The sequence below is a fragment of the Sus scrofa genome, chromosome 15 (assembly GCF_054392235.1).
Source record: "Sus scrofa isolate SSC_HxYL_T2T_F1_AM1 chromosome 15, Sscrofa_HxYL_maternal_Yorkshire_Landrace_v2.0, whole genome shotgun sequence".
Classification (NCBI taxonomy): Eukaryota; Metazoa; Chordata; class Mammalia; order Artiodactyla; family Suidae; genus Sus; species Sus scrofa.
This window is the reverse complement of record NC_139397.1, coordinates 46,211,800-46,234,214: the sequence shown is the minus strand read 5'-3', so window position 1 is coordinate 46,234,214 and position 22,415 is coordinate 46,211,800. Positions and strand designations below refer to the sequence as shown.

General features: G+C 42.0%; 2 protein-coding genes across 9 annotated transcripts in view; both read left to right on the top strand.

Moving 5' to 3' along the window:
- The window catches only part of NIPA1 (NIPA magnesium transporter 1), a 51,210-nt gene extending 44,275 nt beyond the window's left edge, over positions 1 to 6,935 (top strand). The window contains exon 5 of the mRNA XM_021075606.2: positions 1,193 to 6,935. Coding sequence (XP_020931265.1) covers positions 1,193 to 1,704 — 512 coding nt within the window. The 3' untranslated portion in view covers positions 1,705 to 6,935. The remainder of the gene's footprint in view (positions 1 to 1,192) is intronic.
- A 6,519-nt stretch (positions 6,936 to 13,454) lies between these two features.
- Positions 13,455 to 22,415, top strand: part of NIPA2 (NIPA magnesium transporter 2) — a 27,896-nt gene continuing 18,935 nt past the window's right edge. For 2 of the 8 annotated variants that reach the window (XM_084999742.1, XM_021075601.2), the window contains exons 1-3: positions 13,455 to 13,752; positions 14,496 to 14,631; positions 17,511 to 17,631. The gene's annotated coding sequence lies outside the window, so the exon portion shown is untranslated. The remainder of the gene's footprint in view (positions 13,753 to 14,495; positions 14,632 to 17,510; positions 17,632 to 22,415) is intronic. The other 6 variants (XM_021075605.2, XM_021075602.2, XM_084999743.1 and 3 more) reach the window with 3 other exon arrangements.

The following is a 22,415-nucleotide window of genomic DNA, read 5'->3' as shown; positions in this document are numbered from 1 at the left end:
ACCCTTGGGGAAGAGGGAACTCCCATCACCTGCTTGCTGGTCCATAGGCTGTTCCCAGGCCCGGTGCCTGTCACCCTCTTTACAATGAGGGAACAAAATTCATGGAAAATACAACTTCCTTGTACGTATACCAGCAGCCAACCTAACACTCCAAGGACAGTACTTTGAAACAACATAAAATGCTCAGGTATAATTACATGCAAAGATATATTAGAGCCAGCAGACCCCACACCATATGTGGAGCTGCTGAGAATCTTGCAGGTGCGAAACAGACTGACGTGGAAGTGTGGTGTTATTGGCTCGAACACTTTGGATTTTGCCATCAGCAGTGGGATCTTCTGAAATGGAGAATAACTCTTGAAGTTGTAAAAAATTCAATGGATATTAAATCCTTGCCAAATTAGTTTTACACACAAAACAGGTTCTAGGCTCTGATTATTATACACATTTTTCTCACTTTCCTGTCCAAGGCAGTATTCCAAAGTTGTGAGAACAGGATGATATTTCATTGTGTGGACTTGTATGCACATCCCAGGGCCTCTGGCCTCTGCCCACTATGTGCAGCCCCCAGTCCCTGCAACAGCAACAGATACTCCCACAGTTTTCTTATATGTTCTTTAAGCCCCCACATGTTTCCCCCCACTTCTCCAAGCATCTGCGTTGACATTTATTGTTAGAAAAATATTACTAATTGGGAGTTCCCATCATGGCACAGAGGAAACGTGGCACTAGGAACCATGAGGTTGCGGGTTTGATCCCTGGCCTCACTCAGTGGGTTAAGGATCCGCTGTGGCTCTGAGCTGTGGTGTAGGTCACAGACGCAGCTCAGATCCCACGTTGCTGTGGCTGTGGTGTAGGCCGGCAGCTGTAGCTCTGATTAGACCCCTAGCCTGGGAACCTCCATATGCTGCAGATACAGCCCTAAAAAAAAGCAAAAAAAAAAAAAAATTACTAATTGAAAGTACTATTTTATTGACATGTAATCCTGTAGGAGCTATGAAAGTTTTAATGGTGAAAATAATGATGGGAATCATTTTCGTGGCGTGAGTTCAGTGGATCTGGTGAAGTACACCCGGAGCAGTAGGGTGTCATGGCAGCAGTGGCAGGGGCAATGGTGGGATGCATGGTGTGGGCTGCGCTGCTGCCCGCCTCCCGCCACATCCCAAGTAACTGTGCACCCTCTGTCTTGCAGTGTTTGTGGGCTATCTGTGCATCGTGCTGCTCATGCTGCTGCTGCTCATCTTCTGGATCGCGCCGGCCCACGGGCCCACCAACATCATGGTCTACATCAGCATCTGCTCCTTGCTGGGGAGTTTCACTGTGCCTTCCACCAAGGGCATTGGGCTGGCAGCCCAAGACATCTTCCACAACAACCCGTCTAGCCAGCGGGCCCTCTGCCTATGCCTGGTGCTCCTGGCCGTGCTTGGCTGCAGCATCATCGTCCAGTTCAGGTACATCAACAAGGCGCTCGAGTGCTTCGACTCCTCCGTTTTTGGGGCCATCTACTACGTTGTGTTCACCACTCTGGTCTTGCTGGCCTCAGCCATCCTCTTCCGGGAGTGGAGCAACGTGGGTCTGGTGGACTTCTTGGGCATGGCCTGCGGGTTCACCACTGTCTCTGTCGGGATTGTCCTCATACAGGTGTTCAAAGAGTTCAACTTCAACCTTGGGGAGATGAACAAATCTAATGTGAAAACAGACTAGGACATGATGGGTTGGATGGCTTGAGGAACAGGAAGTGGAGGTGGTTTCTGGTCCTGATTTGATGTGAAGCAGAAGAGACTGTAAATGGCTGGTGGCAGAGTTGCCTGTGTGTTAATGGATGGGCTGGTGGAGAGTGCAGACGTATCGCTTCGCACCAGGGTGGAGCCCAGCCCTCTGCACTCTGCTCAGGGGTTGCCTGGGTGGGCATCACCCTCTCTGATGAGAGGAATCTCATGTTCATTGCCATTAACCTGGAAGCTTTCATGAATACTCTTTGCTTTTAAAACATTTCAACATTATTTAAATAGAAAATAAAGAAGGGCCTTTTCTGATTAGTCTTTGCAGGGAAACAGATACCCTTACTTAGAAGCTTACTTTGGAAGTGGGAGAAATTGTCTTGAAGACTGGCTCTACAGTAAATGTGTCTGTAGTTTTGTTACTTTGCATTAAGCATGGATAACATTCATGTGTCTCATCCAAATAGGAGAAATATACATTTAATTTGTTTTTAATCCTCTGATGAGCTGACTCTCCCACCCCTGACTCCAAGACATTTTAATTGCAAATAGAGAAGAGTAAATGGACATGATGCAGTGTTCCGTTTGCAGGATGATTTTCAATAGCTCAAATCAATTTCAGTGCCTTTATCACTTGAACTATTCACTTAATTTAATTTGACTATTACTATGTGTATGTTCTCTTAGATTAGAGTAATGCAGCTTCCTTGTTTATACTTTAATATTTCATCCTTCAAAATAAAAATGTTGAGAGAAGTTAGAAATTATGGTATATCCATTCATTGGAAGAGAGTCAAGACTAAAGACACATTAGAGTAAATTGACCCTTTCAGCATGTAGTTATAGCCCAGTTAAAGACAGTTGACTTAAGTAGCATGAGGTATTTTATTTGCATTTCGTCTAATGTAACTAGGATCCAGTATTTAAAATACCCATGTTCTCTTTCTGTAAGCATTGGGGCCCCTGAGAAGAAATAAATTATTTAACTTGATAATAAGGCTGTTAAATGAGAGAATAACTGTTCAGTAGCACATTACAAGTTTCCTGTAATTGAGGAACAAGTTAAGAGACGCAATTAAGCTTAGGCTAATTTCTACAAATTGGAACACACTTAGTTTTCAAAAGGATTTCCAGCAAAAATGAAAACAGTTTAGCCACCTCCCTGTTGTTTGAGATGGCAGAGCACCCTACAGTTCCCACTCAGCCTCTCATTAAACTTCTGAGATGCAAAATAGCCATTAATTATTCCAGTATTTGGAACAAAGAGGTCATTCGTCCATCTGTAGTAACCTATGTGTATTAAATGGGAACAAAGCACAAAGTTAAGCCAGTGTTTCATCAAGATTTCATGTACTTCATGTGCAATGTCTTATCTAAATAGAGAACTAGGCCAAGTTGAAAGATGGGATTGGGTAAAATAGCTTTAGTGAAGTGGAACAGGAAATTTAATAATACCCAATTAAAGATACTAAGGAATGTCAACAGGAAAAAAAAAAAAAACTGCGTTTTTCAGACAAAAAGTACATTTCTAAAGGCCCAAGGAATAGTCCCTAAAGTGTTGAACAACGTGACTAAATAAAAAGATAGTTTAACATAGGGCAGAAAACACCATTATGAATTAAAAGTACATGTGATGATCATAGGTTGTCAATGACTTGTGGACTAACAGAAGCAAGATTATTTGAATTTAAAAAAAAATCTTACAGTAACTGATAGTTAATAAATGCTGAAAACAATCCATTACTCTTTTAGTCAGCTCTTTGAACGTTTGTCTTCTGTCATCAGTATTTTTAGGAATGCAGGCCTTAATTTATTGAACTGAATTTTCTGGAAATATAATGTAGCAGTATTGATATATTTTTAGGCACAAAAATAGTTTCCTTGGTAGGTGGTTTAAGATGTTGAAAGAATACATGTGGCTATTTAACGAGAAAGTTTATGTGTCATGGAAATTGCCATATTTATTTTGTTAGAGTTTACATGTGAAGCTTAGTTGATTTAAACGCACCTTTTGGTGTTCCTTATTATAGTTAATACACGATTTTCCCTAGATACTTAGAGGTGATATTTTCTGGATTATCTCCCTGTGATTTTTTGAGAGTAAAGCAAAATCTCAAAAGTATTAATAGCTTGTCTTCTCTTCTAGGTGAGGTGTCCCATAACAGACTCTCCCAGGTTTACTCTGTATAGCAGATTAATTTCATAGGGTATTACAGCTTTCCTTCCATCGGAACAAAGTTCACATCATCTGTTGTATTCCAAATGTGTGCCTCTAGCCTCAAAGTGATTGACATGACCATTAGTCTAACAGCCTTATTTTCAAGTTTAACACAGAGCATATAACTTCTGACTTAATAGTAACTGTTTTTACAAAGTCACGTTCTTATAATTGATTTGGAATTGCAAAAAATAAAAGCTTCAAAGGAGAGGGCCCAGAGTGGGGATAGGTCTTATATTGATCTTTCCAAAAGTAAATACGTAGAAAACATTTTTATTACTATGCTATTCTTTGGGTTTTATCTTCGCTAAAACTAAGGACAAAATACTTACTGTCTGCTTGTTTTCCAGCCTCCTGTAAAATCACATGTTTGTGATCACAACTTGCAGAGTTACTTTGATATATACTTAAATAGGCCATTTCTTTTCTCTCCTACTTGGACAATGCCTTGTTTTCTCTTCTGAATCTTGCATTTAAAAAGTGTTTCTTGTTCTGTTCAGTGATCAAGTGTAGGGCCTATTAAGAAGTCTAACCCAAACCCAGCACCAAGACCACCCTGGATGTTTTGCTGTTCTGCAGGTCTGCTCCACCTCTGCAGAGAAGGATCTGGGGGAAGGGCAGTCTGCTACCTGCCACATGGGGAGCAAGAACTGCCCACAGCTGGGACTTCAGGGAGGGATCGTTGCTCAGATGTCATTGTGGTCTTTTCACATTAGAACATCAGTGAGGTACATTTTGCTGCTCTTGGTTCAGCAATACAAGAAATTGTCTTTTAAGTCCTACTTTTCAAGCCAGTTTGTCATATGCAGTTTCATTTCCAGAAGTTCATTCCAGCAGTAGTAGATTGGTCTTTGGGTTTTTCTTTGGGTTTCATGTCTGGTGGAAGAGAGTGCTGTTGAAGTGTGTGGTCACTCCTCATCTTCCTTCTCCTTGGACTGCTCAGCTCTTTATAAATACCGTGCTCACTTCTAGAGGCTAGTTCCTAGACATATGTAAAGTGCTTGAGATACGCTGTCTCCAGGCATGGACAAGTATTTCAGTCTGCAGAGACTGAGGCGTTGATCACAGGCCACTGCCATGCTGCCTAATTCTTGTTGGGAGATGATAACCTCTCTTTTCTAAGCTGCTCAGCTAACCCAGAAGAGCAGTCTACAGAGCTCTGCCCGTCGCTTTGTTGATGCCTACTGGATCATGACTTAGGCTTCCTGGGACTGAGTAGGAACCTGGAAAGAGAAGAACTTCAGTTTAGATCTGTTCATGACTGTCTGATTGGCTCCAGTGGTTTGAAGAAGTTGTCTTTACTGTGTCTGATACTAAGAAAGTAGTTCACCATCTTTAGCAGGATTAGATGGAATCTTGGTGTTCTGCCTTCTCAGGGACCAAAAATGTAACATTAACTCCTTAGCATTGACCTTCCTCCCTAGGACATGTCTGTGTTAGTTTTTCATATGTTTTGCTCATAGTCATAGCGAGAGGTCTGATAACTTGAGCTGGGAAGAGAATAGATCAGTTTGCACACCAGTCACACCATAAAATGGTTTATCATTATAAAATACCTCAACTTTCTGTGTTCCTCACTTCCACCTCACAGTTGTACTGGTGATGAATTTAAAGGCTCTGTCCTTTAGCTTATAGGTGATTTTTCACATCTGGCCAGATTCTTATACCTCCATCATATACTTGAAAAGATTAAGAATTATAGGAATGGGAACAAGAATTTGGCCTACTCTCACTACTCATATGTTTTCATACACATTTCTCACATGCTCTTAAATGCAACAAAAGAATTCTATTTTAAGAAAATGTAACTTAGCGTTACATCAAAAAAATACCGTCTCGTAAAAGGGGATATTCAGTAGAACAGTGATCATGTAAATAAACATCTCTCTCAAATGTACCCAATGTGATTACTAAGCATAGTCTAGGGCCCAGAGCTTGAGCCAGGGAGGATTTATTTGTTCTTTTCTCTATTTTTCCGTGAATTGTGCAACTATAGGTGAGTCACTTAACCTTTCTGTGCCTCAGTTTCTCTACCTCTAAAGGGTGGGATGGGTCTCCAAACCTACTGTGTTAGCGCGCTCGCACGTTCAGGAGGGCAGGTAGCCTCAGACTGGAGCGCGTGTGCAGGACTGCTCTGGAGCGATGCACTGAGCGCCATGTCTTCTCAGGACTGTGCCACAGACACGCAGCTTCGAGCCCTGAGAAAGCGAAGGAAGCACTGGCTGTAAAGTTTGCACGATTCCATGAAGCTTTAATTTTCCTTTTTTTGTTTTAAAAGGAAGGGTTTTTTATGTTCTGTTGTAAAATGTGGAAACTAAACAGGGACTGAGAAAAGCTCCACTGAGAGACCCCGCTCTGACGGTGTGATGAGCTTCTCTGACGTTCTGCAAAGGTTTATGTTCTGCAGAAGATTCAGTGACCTGTGAACCAGATTGATTCTGTTTTGTTGAATTTGTAATGAATGATGCGGAACTTTCTGCTTCCAAGTGGCTCAATCCTGACCTTGAACTACCTGACACCAGGTGAATGTCAGGAACTCCCAAACCACTAGTGCCAAAGGGTCACATTGAAAAGTTCAGAATAGTTCTTTTATCTGTCAGACTGTAATAATTCCCCCCCCCCACCCTCGTATCAGTGTTTTTGCACTTGGAAATATTTAAGGGTACTGTGTTTTTGCCTTTTTAAATGATAACTATTACTTTCTTGTAAAATGGAATATAATTGTTGCAGAGAGGAACAAAACTGGATAAAGAAAATGTAAAGTGTTGATTGGTTACATAAAATTTTTGTCACGTAAATGTATCAGGGGAGCTTCCACTTAGCATATTCACACACATTTGTCAATGATTAAGACTTGCTTATATTTTGCTTTATAGCAGTAGTCATTAGCATGTTGTAACTGCCTTATGTAAATAAAAAGGCTATTTATTAAGTTTTCCAATACTATTTATTAATCTGTATGTGTTTTAAAATAAAATAACTTATTTCTAGCTGAACACTTGTTGCTTTTTTTGCCTTTACATGAAATGTTTGTGTAGTCTCAGGTTCCATATTATCCTAATTCCTCAGTCAAATGCTTCCCATTTTCTTTGTAGAAACAAACAGCCCAGGTCCCCATCGTGCTATAGAAACTGTCCACCTGTGCATATTTTAGGGAGCAGATCCATGTGTGAAGAAATGTACCATCCAATGATTACCTTCTGATACAATGAAATCATGTATTAGAGAAAACCAGCTATATTTTAATATGTTAATACCTTTAAGTATTTTTGAGGTATATAACATTTTAAACACATGAGAAACTTGAAAATCGTAACACATTTTAATATTTCAGTTGTCAGAAATCTTGTCATTTTTGTTGGTGTCTTACACTTATAATTTGATTAAATAAGTATTTTATTTGAGGAGTTCCTACTGTGGCAAAGTGGGTTAGTGATCCGGCTTGTCTCTGTGGAGGTGCTGGTGTGATCCCAGACCAGGTGTCACCCAGTGTTGCAGGATCCTTGTAGGTTGCAGCTGTGGCTTGGAATCAACCCCTGGTCTAGGAACTTCCATATGCTGCAGGCATAGCCAAAAAAAAAAAGTTAAATTTTGAAGTGCCCTTGTGGTACAGTGGGTTAAGGATCTGGCATTGTCACTGCAGCAGCTCGGCTGCTGGGAACTTCCACGTGCTGCAGTTGCAGCCCAAAAAAACACCCTTATTTGAGCAAGAAAATGTTTTATTAGGCTCTGTCCAAAAGAATATTTTTGTTTTTGCTTTTAAGGGCCACACCTGCAGCATATGGGAGTTTCCAGGCTATAGGTCGAATTGGAGCTACAGCTGCTGGCCTACACCATAGCAGGGTCAGATCCTAGCCATGTCTGCAACCTGCACCACAGCTCACGGCAATAGCGGATCCCCTACCCACTGAGCGAGGCCAGGGATTGAACCTGCATCCTCATGGATACTAGTCAGATTTGTTTCCACTGCGCCACAACAGGAACTCCCCAAAAGAACTTAAATACATTTTGATCAAAGTATATCTATGCAGAAATCACAGACATTTTAGGAAACCACTAGGTGTTTCTATGGAAAGCTTTCCAGACAGGTTTTGGGGGTTGTGAAATGTGTAAGTGCCAAGTTCTACAAAAAGTTGCTGGGGTTGGCTATTGTTACAAATCTCTTAGTGGAAGCTGCTAGCCAAGCATAGTACTGTTTTTTGGGTTGGTTGTTTTTTGTTTTTTGTTTTTTTTTTTGTTTGTTTTTGTCTTTTTAGGGCCACACCTATAGCATTTGGAAGTTCCCAGGCTAGGGGTTGTATCAGGGCTGTGGCTGCTGGCCTATCCCACAGCCAGAGCAACTCGGGATCCGAGCTACATCTGCGATCTACACCACAGCTCATAGCAACACTGGATCCTTAACCCACTGAGTGAGGCCAGGGATTGAACCTACATCCTCATGGATACTACTCAGATTCATTACTGCTGAGCCATAGCAGGAACTCCCAAGGATAGTACTATTGAATCTGAGCTCTACACCTGGTTCTGAAGAGTACAGAAAATCTACCTGCCCTCTACTTCACTTCCCTGTGACTCTTAGACGTGACACTGCCAGCACCTTTGGTGTAATATTAATTATACCATATTTTGTACCTCTTACAGTTGTTTCAAAAAGGCTTTTTGTGTTGGAGAGGCTGAGGCACAGTCAAGAAACAGAAAAATGAAAGGATACCTCTCTCTGTATTAGCAGTTCAGAGAGGTGTTTATCCAGAAACTGGGAAGAGTTGGGATCAGAACTGCACCATGGCAAGCCGGATAGGAGAAACACCAATCAAGTAACAAACACAAAAAAATCCATGTAAAATAACAGATCATGAGCTGGAAAGTAGAGGGAAGATCAAACTAAGTCCTCTGTTTTTGAAACGGCATCTTTTTATTTGGGGTGAAGATGTCTGGGGGATGTCAGTGTCCTTCCCCTTATGCAGCGTGCTTATTCACTATATTGGTTTTCTACTGCTGCTCTAACAGAAGGCCACAACTACAAAGTTTATTATCTCATATCTTTGGGGTCGGAAGTCCAGCACAAGGGCTAAAGTCAAGGTGCCAGGAGAACTGCATTCCTTCTGGAGGCTCTAGGGGAGAATCTCTTCTCTGGCTTCTTCAGTTTCTAAAGGCCTTGCACATTCCTTGGCTTGTTTGCCCTTCTCCATCTTCAAAGCCAGTGTTGGATCTCTCTGATGCTTCTTTCACTGTCATCTCATTCTCCAACTCTGACACTCCTGCCTCCCTTTCCTTAGAAGGACCCTTGTGATTATTTTGGGCACACTTGGACAATCCAGGATTATATTAGGGTCCTTAATTTAGTCACATCTGCAAAGGTGACACAGTCACAGGTTCTGAAGATTAGGGCTGTGGACATCTTTGGTGGGGGGTCATTATTCTGCCTATGAGATCCACATAAAATGAGACAATTATTAACAGCCAGAACTTGGGGTTAATAGATGCAAACTATTGCCCTTGGAATGGATAAGCAATGAGATCCTGCTGTGTAGCACTGGGAACTATGTCTAGTCACTTATGATGGAGCATGATGATGTGAGAAAAAAGAATGTATATATGTATGTGTGACTGGGTCACCTTGCTGTACAGTAGGAAACTGACAAAACATTGTAAACCAGCTATAATGGGAAAAAATAAAAATCATTTAATTATTAAAAGCCAACTGCTGGCTTTCAATGAATATCTTAGTGTTCTACCCAAACTCTCTTGGAGTTATTACTGTCTTTCAGAGAGCTCTCCCCTCTCCCTCCAACAAATGTTTTGGAAAATGCCCTCTACATTTGTAGGTCATCTATGGCCTTGAATAAATGTTAACTGAAAAACAGGTATACAATACTAAATTCTTAAAATGCTAGAGAATATCACTATTCACTTTGGAAGGCCAAAGGGCAAATTTACTGATGGGGGTTGAGCTAAACAAAAAAAAATGATCATCTGTAATGCAGTTCTCATGTTTCTGGCTGGCATCTGTGGTAACAAAGCCAAAACATAGAGTAATTGGAAAACAATTTATACATGAGGAAACTATTTGATTTACTAACATATGATTTAAAAAATACCATTTTAATAAGTCTTGCCTATACTTTTAAAACAATGCCAAAAGGTAGATTTTAACAGCTTTATTGAGGTATGGCTGACATACCATAACTTGTACATGTATAAAATATATGTAAGTTGGTAAGTTTCGAAGTATGTCAGAGATGTCATATGATGAAAGCATCACCAAGAACAAGAGTGAACACACCTATTATCCTTAAAGTTTCTTTTCTTTTTTTTGTCTTTTTGTCTTTTCTAGGGCCGCACCCACAGCATATGGAGGTTCCCAGGCTAGGGGTCCAATCAGAGCTGTAGCCGCCGGCCTACGCTACAGCCATAGCAAAGCAGGATCCAAGCCACGTCTTCGACCTATGCCACAGCTCATGGCAACATGGGATCCTTAACCCACTGAGCCATGACGGGAATTCCATCCTTAGTTTCTTTTTGCCCTATTGTAATCTCTCTGCCCTCCTTACCCCATCTGCTCCCAAGCATTCATCTGATTTCTGTTGCTATGTAATACCATTTCCTAGAATTTTATATAGATGTAGTCATTTAGTATATACTTTTTCTTTGGTCTGGCTTCTTTCACTTATCATAATTATTTTGACTTTCAGCTCATTCCCTTTTACTGCTCGGTAGCCTTCCATTTTATGGATATACCACAGTTGTTTATCTGTTCATCTATTGATGGACATTTGGATTGTTTCTATTTTTTTTCTTTAGCTATCATAAAGCCAGTATTGAATGTTCATTTACATTCACATTACATTCATTTACATTTTATCTTTTAACGGGATATGCTTTCCTGGTATCTCTCTTTTCTTGGATAAAAATACCTAGAACAGCTGGGTCATATGGTTGTATATGTTTAACTTTTTAAGAAACTGCTTACAAGGAGCTTGTACCATTTTACAATCCTAAGAGCAGTATATGAAAAGGCATTCAATTTTTAAGTTTAAAAACATCTCATGGAGTTCCTGTCATGGCGTAGTGGTTAACAAATCCGACTAGGAACCATGAGGTTTCGGGTTTGATCCCTGGCATTGCTCAGTGGGTTAACGATCCGGCGTTGCCATTAACTGTGGTGTAGGTTGCAGATGCAGCTTGGATCCCACGTTGCTGTGGCTCTAGCGTAGGCTGGCAGCTACAGCTCCGATTAGACCCCTAGCCTGGGAACCTCCATATGCCGCGAGAGCGGCCCAAGAAATGGCAAAAAAGACAAAAAAAAAAAAAAAAAAAAAAATCTCATGATCAATGCTTGAATGCTCCTGGTGTTTAAGATCTGCAACATTATGTGCTGGAGAAGTAAACTGGGCATTTAAGGAGCTTGCATTACTTTAGCAAGGAATTATATACACTTATAAAAACAATACACTGTGCAATATGACAGTAAGGGTCAGATGTGGGAGGAGTCCAGATAATCAATGTGAGATGAGTCTGTGAACTACAATGATGAGAGAAGGATGATTAGATGAGGCAGGGTTTAGCTGGTATGATTAGAATACTGGCAGAAAAGAGCTACAAGCAAATTAATTTGTTAAGTCAACATAATTTCTAAGCATTCTTATGACTCGACCACTACTTTCATTACAGTCATCTGCTTCCTAGAGGCACCTGTTGGGATTAGTTATTGTTACACAGCAATACATATCAAAGAGTGGCTTAATACAAGATTCCTTTATTCATTCTCATATGTCTGTGGGTCATTGTGCAGTTTTGTGGTCCTCAACCAACTAGGCTCCAATCCTTGGTCTCAATGAAGCTAGGTGGCTTTGCAAGTTGCTCTACTCCACCTGATCTCCTCCTCTAGCAAACAGTCCAAGCTTCTTCTCATCATGGTTTAGGCTGGGAACCACCACATTTTCTTGACCAAAGACAGTCCCAAGGCCAGAATCAGGAGATGATATGGAAGTGCAAAGCCATTCTGCAAAATTTGTGGGCACATGGATAGGTAGAGAATCAGAGCCATTTTTTCAATCTACCACGTCATAGTTACCAACTTGCAAACTATCTTTCAATAGTCAGTACAGGAGTTCCCGTCCTGGCTAAGCGGAAAACAATCTGAGCAGCATCCATCAGGATGCAGGTTCGATCCCTGGCCTCGCTCAGTGGGTTAAGGATCCAGTGCTGCTGTAAGCTGTGGTATAGGTTGCAGATGTGGCTCTGATCTGGTGTGGCTGTGGCATAGGCCAGCAGCTACAGCTCCAATTCAATTCCTAGCCTGGGAACCTCCATATGGGCTGTGAGTGCGGCCCTAAAATGACCAAAACAAAAACAAAAACAAACCAGTATGGGCCTTGTTTGAACACAGATTTGAACAAACCAACGGCAAAATATAAAATATTTTTAAAAGATTAGTTAATATAATTCTTTATTTGACAATGTCATTTAACTAGAATTCAGTTAAGACCAAAAAGCAAGCAAAAAAATTCATCTGAGCCAGTTCTAAAAAGCAGTTTCCTGTTTGTCAAGTTCACAGAAGATTAAAAGCTTTTAAATTAGAAGCTGCATAGTTACCAAAACCAGAGTGGTCAGGGGCTGCGTAATCTAGAACATAACAGTCCAATGGGACTGTAGTCTGAAAAGAGCAAATTATATTGGGCATTTTCTGCCTAAATAGGCACAGAATTCATTTTAGGAATATTCCCACCCAAAATAACTTAAATTTGGTATAATAGTGCTTTTGCATCTAGTCAAAAACTGAAAGAACATCCCTAGAAGACTTTTGCAACTGTAACCAAGGTGTTATTGGTTTATTAGCAGGTCTCACTCCAGATTTAGCTAGTTGCTCCACCAGGCTTCTTATAAATGACCTCTCCGTCTCTGTCCTCTTCCAAGGAAACCATGATGATAGATTCCAAGAAATTTCTCTGTTGCAGGAGGAGCTAAGGCGGGACAGCTTAACAGTGGGTTTCCCATGCATCTAATGAAAAATAAATCTCTGCTCCATGGGTCGGGAGACCGAATTTTGCCAAACCACAAACTCGACCAAAGAACGCATTTATTCCCGTATTCGGTTATTTAACATTGGGGAAGAAAGGGCCTTACCCTGAGCCCGCCCCGCCACCAGCACTTGGTCTCGCCCCTCCGCGTCCCCCAACCCGCCCGGGCCTCTTGGCGCGGCGCTAGTCCTTTCCCTTGCACTCTCGGAGAATCTTTCCCTAAGGAATCTCTAGGGACACCGCGTAAAACGCAGCTTCACACGTGGGAACTCACGGCACTCTCTAACCGCACGTGGGAATTCTCTGCACACTGTACCTTCCTTTCGATATTTTGGTCGGCAAACAATACATTGCAAAACACTGCTTCCGACACCCTTCGGCCCGCCCCCTGCTCTCCACCAACTAGGACTTGGAAAAGAGACCGGAACAAGATCGGAGAGCGCGCCGCAGGCGGAGCCTTTGCCGTGCACTGAGCGTGCGCGCGCCGCCGCTTTCGTCATTCGGCCGCGCCCAGGTTCTCCTCTGCTGCGCCCCTTGGCCCCCTGTGGCGGCGGTGGGTGCCGGAGGTCGTCCGGGGCAAGTTCCTCTCGGCATTTCCCCATGGAGGAAGCGGCGTGCACGGCTGCAGCCCCGGATGCTCGCACCTCCTACGGGACAGCAACGAAGGCTGTGGCCGCGCGAGCTCAGGACAGAGTGACCCGGGCGGCCTGTGTGGGGGTGTGAACGGAGGTGACCGGGGCCGGATAGGAAAAGGGAAGCTGCGCGGCGGGCCTGCCAACTTTCTTCCTTTCAGGCAAGCGCGAAGGGGCGAGCTGGGCAAGCCTGCCCATCTTGGGTCGGGAAGGATCTTTCAGGGGCGCCTTTCTTTTCCCTGGGGACTCTGAGCCACGCGTGTTCTGAGATGGAAGTAGTTTTCCCGTAACCTGTATCAAGGAATACCACTGTGAATTGGGTTGCCAGTGAATCCCAAGGAAACCTGGCCTGGCCCTGTCGAGGGCGCATGTTCATTAAGTTCATTAAAATGCTTTCATTTTGTAGTTTTAGAAGATTTTTTCAGCTGCTGCGAAGATATTAACACTGTTGAACAAGCCTTAGATGTCGCTGTAACGTTTTGAACAAGGCTTGTTTCATTTCCTAACTTTTATAAAGTCACTAAAATCCTTCTCTCTCCCTCTCTGTATAACTGAACAAAACTCATTATTGTGTGGATAGAATTAGTATGCATTTTGTTTTGTGTTTATGTCTCTTGAATCTTTTCAATTCGTTTACTACAGGCTCTGTATTTCTGGGAATTCTCTATATACCGTAAGCCCACTTAGTACTTTGTTGTTAAAGTGCTAGCAGTGAATATGAGAGAATAGAGATCTCTTTTTTCCTACCAGCAAGATGTCTGTTAAAACAGTATGGTGTACTGGGTTGAATAGATTTTATGTTAGTTGGTAAGTAAAACCAGTAAGGAGACTAGTAACCAAATTTTTTAAAATATTCAGTAACTATTTATTTCTTTTGCCTCCTTCTGTATTTTCTTCTTTCCAGGCTGGAGCCACTCTGCCAGGGTTTAAAACTTTAAATGAGAATAAAGGGTTTTATTTGCAAGGAAATGAGAGTGAATAAGTCATCTCTAACCTCTTCCAGCCTTTTTTTCATAAGAGAGACCATATTAAGTTTACATGTAAGTTAAAATTTTAATTTATAAATGATATTACTAAAAAAGGTTGGAGATTTAGGTTATGTAGTATTTATAAGTCTTGGGGGTTTTTTTTGCTTTTTTTTAGGGCTGCACCTGTGGCATATCAGGTTCCTAGGCTAGAGGTTGAATCAGAGCTGCAGCTGCCAGCCTCCACCACAGCCACACCGGATCCTTAACTCACTGAGCTGGGCCAGGGATTGAAACCGCATCTTCATGGGTACTAGTTGGGTTTGTTTCTGCTGAGCCACAATGGGAACATCTATATGCATTACTCTTAAAAATAATTAGCCAAGTGAGAGGTTGGAAAAAATTAAAGTGGAAATCAAGCAGAAATAAAGATGGAGACCGCTAAGGTTTTAATATGATGTGGGCGGTCTATATATAAGTAAAGTCCAGTGGACACTTAGTTAGGTTCCATTTTAGGCTGTGTAGCTTTTTGTGTGGTCCTGTGCATGTGATTTAAATCTGTGAGGTTTGGTTTCTTTACCTTCAAGGTGGGGGTAATGATGTGTTTTTCTCATTATTGTATGGCTAGAATTAGTATCAGTTGTCTGGAGCAGTGCCTCCATAGGTGTTCATTAAGACATAGCTATTACTCGTAGGGAGACATAATGATAAAATACAGTGACACTGGTTTTCAGGTTATTTCTATTACGTAGAAATACCCTGCTGGCGTTCCCACTGTGGTGCACTGGGTTAAAAATCTGACTGTATCAACTCAGGTCACTGCAGAGGTACAGGTTCCATCCCTGGCCTGGGGCAGTGGGTTAAAAGATCTGGCATTCCCGCAGCTGTGGCTTAGATTGCAGCTGCAGGTCAGATTCAGTCCCTGGCCTGGGAACATCCTGATGCCATGGGTGTGGCCACAGAAAAGAAAAGAAATACCCTGCTATGGTATCTCACCTACCCTTGTTGTTCGTGTCAGCCACAGTGAGCTTTCTTTTCCTAGAAAACTGCGTGTTTGCTCATGCCTCAGTGCCTTTGAACTTGCTTCTTTCTCTGCTATGTTCTTTTACTTTCATGCCTTTGTTCAGTGTTATCCTCTCCACTAGGCCTCCTGACTAACCTAATAAAAGTCCTCCAACCCAGCTCCCCAGTGCCTTTAACGTGCTTGACTTTTCACCGTAGTATTTGCCACCTTCCAACATAATGTCCTTATTTGTTGCATTGCCGTACCTCCAAGAGTAGGTAAACTCCATTGAGGGCAGGATTTTGGTCTGTTGTATTCACTCCTATACCTAGAATATAGTAAATAGTATTCATGTAAATATTTGATGATCGAGTAAATATCACTTGTCTGTAGAGAGCCATAGTGAAGGGGATATGAGTCATGTACATTACTAATCATAATAAAGGCTGGAAAGGTGTCCAAAGAGGAGTTCAAGTTAAAGGCTAGGGAATTCAGAAAAGATTGGCTCATGGAATTCAGGTGGGGCTTCATTGCGGAAGTGCTTTTTTGAAATAGGTCCTTAAAGATGAAAGGAATAATGTGGAAAAGATAGAGAGGAATGAAAGGAATAGGTAAGAATGGCAGCAGTGTGTTGACCTAGGGTGCAACTAGGGTATGTGAAATATCAGGAAGTAAAAATGTTAAAGATAGGTTTGGAACAAATGGTGAAAGGTCTTAGTTACTGGGTTACAAAATTTGAACTTCTCTCAGGAAACAGTGGGTAGCCATTCTGAGTTTGGAAGCAGGAGAATGAGAGGATAAATGTGTTGTATAGAGCAGTGTAGCATCCTGCTTTTAAGCTGGATTAGGGTCAGGAGAGACATGGGGTGCAAGGACATATTTCAGAGATAGAATCCATCTGGCTCCCTTGGCTCTTGTACACAGTTTGGAGATGAAGATGGTGAAGCCACAGTCAGAACACAAGAAGGAGCAGATTGGGCAGAGAGGCAATGACTGACACTGAGAGCCTTCTCTGAGCTGCCCCTTGCTTGTGTCCCAGCTTGGGGACTAAATGGAAACTCCGGTGGAAAAGACTGAGACTGAAACCTGGATTCTAGTCCTGGGTCTACTGTCCACTCCCACCATGAGAAGTTATTTAACATCTCTGTACATCTTTTCTCATCATGAGACTCATCAAATGTCTTTTCAAGCTTTGTTAAAATTGAAATCAAAAGTGCTCTGATGGGTTTAAAGCTGTAAATGTACTCCAGTTGATATAATTTTTAATTTAGCTGACTTTGAAAAGCAAATCTTAACTTGGGCTTTTCATACAGGTTTTAGAATGTTGGTCCATGTTTTCCTGTTCCTTAAATTATGTGTTCTCCGTGTTTTAAAAGGAAAGGTGGACCAATTTCATAATATCATTTTCTTTGAGATAAAGTAATTTCATTTTTGACATAACTGCATTTGATGGAATATAACATAACATTATAAGAATTATAAGTAAGTGTTAGTGAAATCAGTTTTGAAAATTAAATGTGTTAAAGTTTAGAAAGAAGAAGCTGGAAATTCTAAAAGTCTTTAAAAATGGAAGTGTGTTTAAAATTTGAATAGTTTATTTTCAGAATTCTTGCTTAGCTATGGGAATCCTTGAGGGCAGCAGAAACTTTTGATCATCTTTATAACTCCAGTGCCTGGCACATTCATAGCTGCTCAGTATAAGTTTATTGAACAGATGGCCACATATAAATAACATATTAACTGCCAGGGGTGGGGAGTGGGACCTTCCACTTCAGTCCCTCTGAGAGGTAAGATCTACAGGTTACCCCCCTGCCCAGCCCCTGAGCTTGTTATCTTTGGTTTGGTTACCTAGTTGAAGTGAAACTTAGCAAGTTTTCTTGTTTAGCAGTCTTTAAACCTGGACCTGCCTTATAGCTAATCCTTAAGAAATAAAAAGTAATCTCTGTTTCAGGCTCTCCCAGCTGTAATTGACCTTCAGTTACACAGAATGGGAACAGAACACTACCAGGTCTGAGACTAGCGAAGCAACTGTTCCTTTCAGGACATTCACACTGATGTCCTGTTCTCAAACTGTAAGTTAAATGAGTGATTCACTTACTTAGTTTAGTGGCTGAAGGCTGCTTTATAGCTTTATGGCGTATAGCTTTTATGTTACTTATCATCCTTCCCCAGCCCCAGTATACACACTGGTATAGTTCATTGAGTGAACAAACATAACAAATAATTTTAATCCTAGAAAAGCTTTTAAATCAGATTTGCCACTATAAATGAGTGCCTTTTGTGGGGAAACCACCACAGTGAACTTAAGTCATTGTCTTTAAGAAACTTAGAATTTGTCTTTGAAGATAGAACATTGAGAAATACATTTTAGGAGTTCCTGTTGTGGCTTAGTGGAAATGAATCTGACTGCTACCCATGAGGACGAAGGTTCGATTTCTGGCCTCACTTAGTGGGCTAAAGATCCAGCATTGCTCTGAGCTGTGATGTAGGCCAGCAGCTACATAACAGCTCCAGTTCGACCCCTAGCCTGGGAACGTCCATGTGCTGTGGGTTTGGCTCTAAAAAAAAAAAGAGAAGAAAGAAAAGAAAAAATTTTATGAGGCTGTCTTTAAGTAAGTGCAAAGGAAAGCAAATGCCTGTGGGCTGCAACTACTGGGGAAGTTGTTGAGTGTGACCTGACCTAGACTGAAGAGCAGGCTCTAAGTAGTGGAAGTGAGGCCAGGAGGGCTGTGGTGGGTCTGGGCAGTGATGACACTAGTCCAAAGGGAGCCATGAGTCTGTTGGGAAATGAAGTGAGCAAGAGGGGTACAGCTTTCCAAAGCCATATACAAAATAAGATTGACCCAACTAGTCAACAAAGGTCTTCTTTTGTGTGTTTGAAATTTTCCATAATAAGTTGATAACAATAAAAAGAAAAGAGGGTAAAAGATTTTAAATAGCATCATTCGGGAGTTCCCATCGTGGCGCAGTGGTTAACGAATCCGACTAGGAACCATGAGGTTGCGGGTTCGATCCCTGCCCTTGCTCAGTGGGTTAACGATCCGGCGTTGCCGTGAGCTGTGGTGTAGGTTGCAGACGCGGCTCAGATCCCACGTTGCTGTGGCTCTGGCATAGGCTGGTGGCTACAGCTCCGATTCAACCCCTAGCCTGGGAACCTCCATATGCCGCGGGAGCGGCCCAAGAAATAGCAACAACAACAACAAAAGACAAAAAAAAAAAAAAAAAAAAAAAAAATAGCATCATTCAACTTTGTGTAAAAATGAGGAGAAAATTTATATATAGGCATAATAAAGTTAAGAACAGTGAATTTTCAGTGATCTTAGGATAAAATGAGTAAGATTCCATTATAATGTATTGTTTTATTCACCTTTTCTTCACCTTGTCAGGAGGGAGATTCCTTCCCTCACGACACCTGACAGTGGGCTCACGACACCTGACAGTGGGCACATGAGAGCAGCTTATTAGTCACTTCTGTTCATGTAGGAGGAGGACACTGAATAAACACAGGGCTACATCAGGGCTGCAGAATAAAGAACCAGAGGCTGTGGGAGTCAGGCTTTGGGTAGCAAGAGGTTAAAGGTGCCCCTTGGTTCCTGCAGGAGGATGTGATTGGTTTGCTGTAATAATTCTGCAGTATGTCAGCAGTGAAGCCCACTGCCTGGTCCTCATGGGTTGCTGAGCTTTGGGACTTTCCATGAAAGCAGTGGAGGAGGGTTGGAATTTGTGATTAGGTCATCCCAGTTTTACCAGATATCAGGGCAGTACAATAGGTCTTATTTTTAGACCTTATACTCCACATACGTAACTTGAAGTTAGTATTGAAAATTACTAGTATTACAAATTAAATTGAAAATTATACATTTGGTATTTGAAGGTCAAATTTATATAATTAAAATGTGAATTTGGATTTGTGAGGTTTTCATTCTACTGGTATTGGAATTATAAATAAACCTGACTTGTTTCTGAGTGTCATCCTTGCAGATAACAAAGTTCCATTTTATTAATTCCAGAATATCCAGATTATAAACTGCTTGTTCTGTTCAGACCTTTTAAAGGGAGATTTACGAAGATTTAAGTAGTTACTCTCCTCAGTAGAACTTGCATGATAATGAAGAACACTGTTCCATGAAGATAATGGTTAAAGGAGAAGAGCTCATTAAAGTTAGGTGACCCTTGGAGTTCCCATCGTGGCTCAGTGGTTAATGAATCCAACTGGGAACCATGAGGTTTCGGGTTCAATCCCTGGCCTTGCTCAGTGGGTTGAAGATCCGGCGTTGCCATGAGCTGTGGTGTAGGTTGCAGACGTGGCTCAGATCCTCCATTGCTCTGGCTCTGGTGTGGGCCAGGCGGCTACAGCTCTGATTAGACCCCCTAGCCTGGGAACCTCCATGTGCCATGGGAATGGCCCTAGAAAAGGCAAAAAAAAAGAAAAAAAAAAAGTTAGGTGACCCTTGGTCATTAGAAAGATATACCTACCGAGTGGGCTGAGGTGTTTGGTAGCTGAGTTTTTGTACTCCTATTTTCCAGCCCTTACTACTATTATCTTTGCATGTTCACTTGTATGTTGTATTCTCACTTCCTAATTGTTCAGTTTATAGGCTATTTTAGGATGCCGATCTGAATGATGCAGTGGTTTTCTGTTAATGACTCCTCAAGAATGGCCACCAACTTTATTTTATTTTTTTTTTTTGAGGACCAACTATATGGTTCTCTTCATCTGTATTCATTCAGAAAACATGTATTAAGATACATTTTGAGACTACCAGATAGCTTGGTGCACAGGTTCAGGAGCCCAGGGCTGACATTCTGCTGAGGGTGACTGAGTCATAAGTGTGGAAAAACCAGTTGTGTAGGATGTGGTAGGAACACCATAAACACACTTTTTTTGTTGTTACACTTTTCTTTCTTTCTTTCTTTCTTTTTTTTTTTTTGTCTTTTTTAAGGGCTGCACCCTCGGCATATGGAGGTTACCAGGCTAGGGGTCTAATCAGAGCTGTTGCTGCCAGCCTATGCCAGAGCCACAGCAACACCAGATCCGAGCCGCATCTGCGACCCACACCACAGCTCACAGCAACACCAAATCCTTAACCCACTGAGCGAGGCCAGGGATCGAACCCGCAACCTTATGGTTCCTAGTCGGATTCGTTTCCCTTGCGCCATGATGGGAACTCCAATTTCCTTTTCTTTTTGTCATAGAGCAGTTTAGTTATGGTTTTGAAACTTACCAAAAATTGTCATTTTTATTATTATTCGAATTAAGTCACCAGATTTGAAAATATAGCAGACATAGTTTTAGAGAGCACTTTTTTTTCCCCCTCTTCTTTTTAGGGCTGCACCTGTAGCATATGAAAGTTCCAGAGGAGTTCCCGTCGTGGCGCAGTGGTTAACGAATCCGACTAGGAACCATGAGGTTTCGGGTTCGATCCCTGCCCTTGCTCAGTAGGTTAACGATCCGGTGTTGCCGTGAGCTGTGGTGTAGGTTGCAGACGCGGCTCGGATCCCGCGTTGCTGTGGCTCTGGCGTAGGCCGGTGGCTACAGCTCCGATTCGACCCCTAGCCTGGGAACCTCCATATGCCGCGGGAGTGGCCCAAGAAATAATAACAACAACAACAACAAAAGACCAAAAAAAAAAAAAAAAAAAAAAGAAAGTTCCAGGGCTAGGGGGTCAAAGCTAGGGGTCCAATCAGAGCCGCAGCTGCCAGCCTATGCCACAGCAATGCCAGATCCAGCTGGTTCCGTGACCTATATACAGCAATGCCAGATCCTTTAACCCAGTAAACAAGGCCAGGATCGAATCCACATCCTCATGGATACTAGTCAAGTTCTTAACCCACTGAGCCACCAGGAACTGCTGGTTTTTTGTTTTTTTGTTTGTTTTTGGTGGTTTGGTTTTTGTGTGTTTGTTTTGGCCACCTGCAAGACATGTGGAAGATCCTGGGCAAGGGATTGTACCTGTGCCACAGCAGCAAGCTGAGCAGCTGCAGTGACAATGCCAGGTCCTTAACCCACTGTGCCGTAACTGTGCCACGAGGGAACTCCAGCTCCGTGTCTTTTTTGTTTATATATTTATTTATTGCATTTTAGGGCTGCACCCATGGCATATGGTTGAGTCCTCATGGATACTAGTCAGGTTCTTAATCTACTGAACTGTGACAGGAACTCTGCAGAGAGCTTAATTTTTTTATGTTTAAATAAATTGTCAAATCTTTACCATTCAGTTACACTAAGTACTGTTAAGATACTTTGTCATACTTGGTAGTAGTGAAAGTTCCTATTTTTCCCCTGAGTTATAATTGACCTACAACACAATTTTAGTTCCAAGTACACAGCATAGCGATTTGATATTTCTGTATGTTACAAAATGATCACCATGATAAGCGTAGTTAACATCTGTCACCATACAGAGATGTAATAACATTGTCATTGAATATATTCCCCCATCTGTACATTTCATCCCAGCAATTCATTTATTTTGTAATTGGAAGTTTATATCTCTTTAATCTCCCTCACCTATTTCTCCTATCCCCCACCCTGCTTTTGTAATCCATCACTTGTCTGTCTCCCCACTGAGCTATCACCATTTTATCCAGAGAGCTTATTATAATGCTTAGTGCACATAGCACATGTTCGGTAAAAACCGTTTGAGTGGGGAGTTCCCATTGTGGCTCAGCGGAACAGGCCCGACTAGTATCCATTAGGACACAGGTTTGATCCCTGGCCTTCATCAGGGGGTTAAGGATATGGTGATGCTGTGAGCTATGGTCTGTGGTATAGATCACAGATGTGGCTTGGATCCCACGTGGCTGTGGCTGTGGCTGTGGCTGGCAGCTGCAGCTTGGATTTGACCCCTAGCCC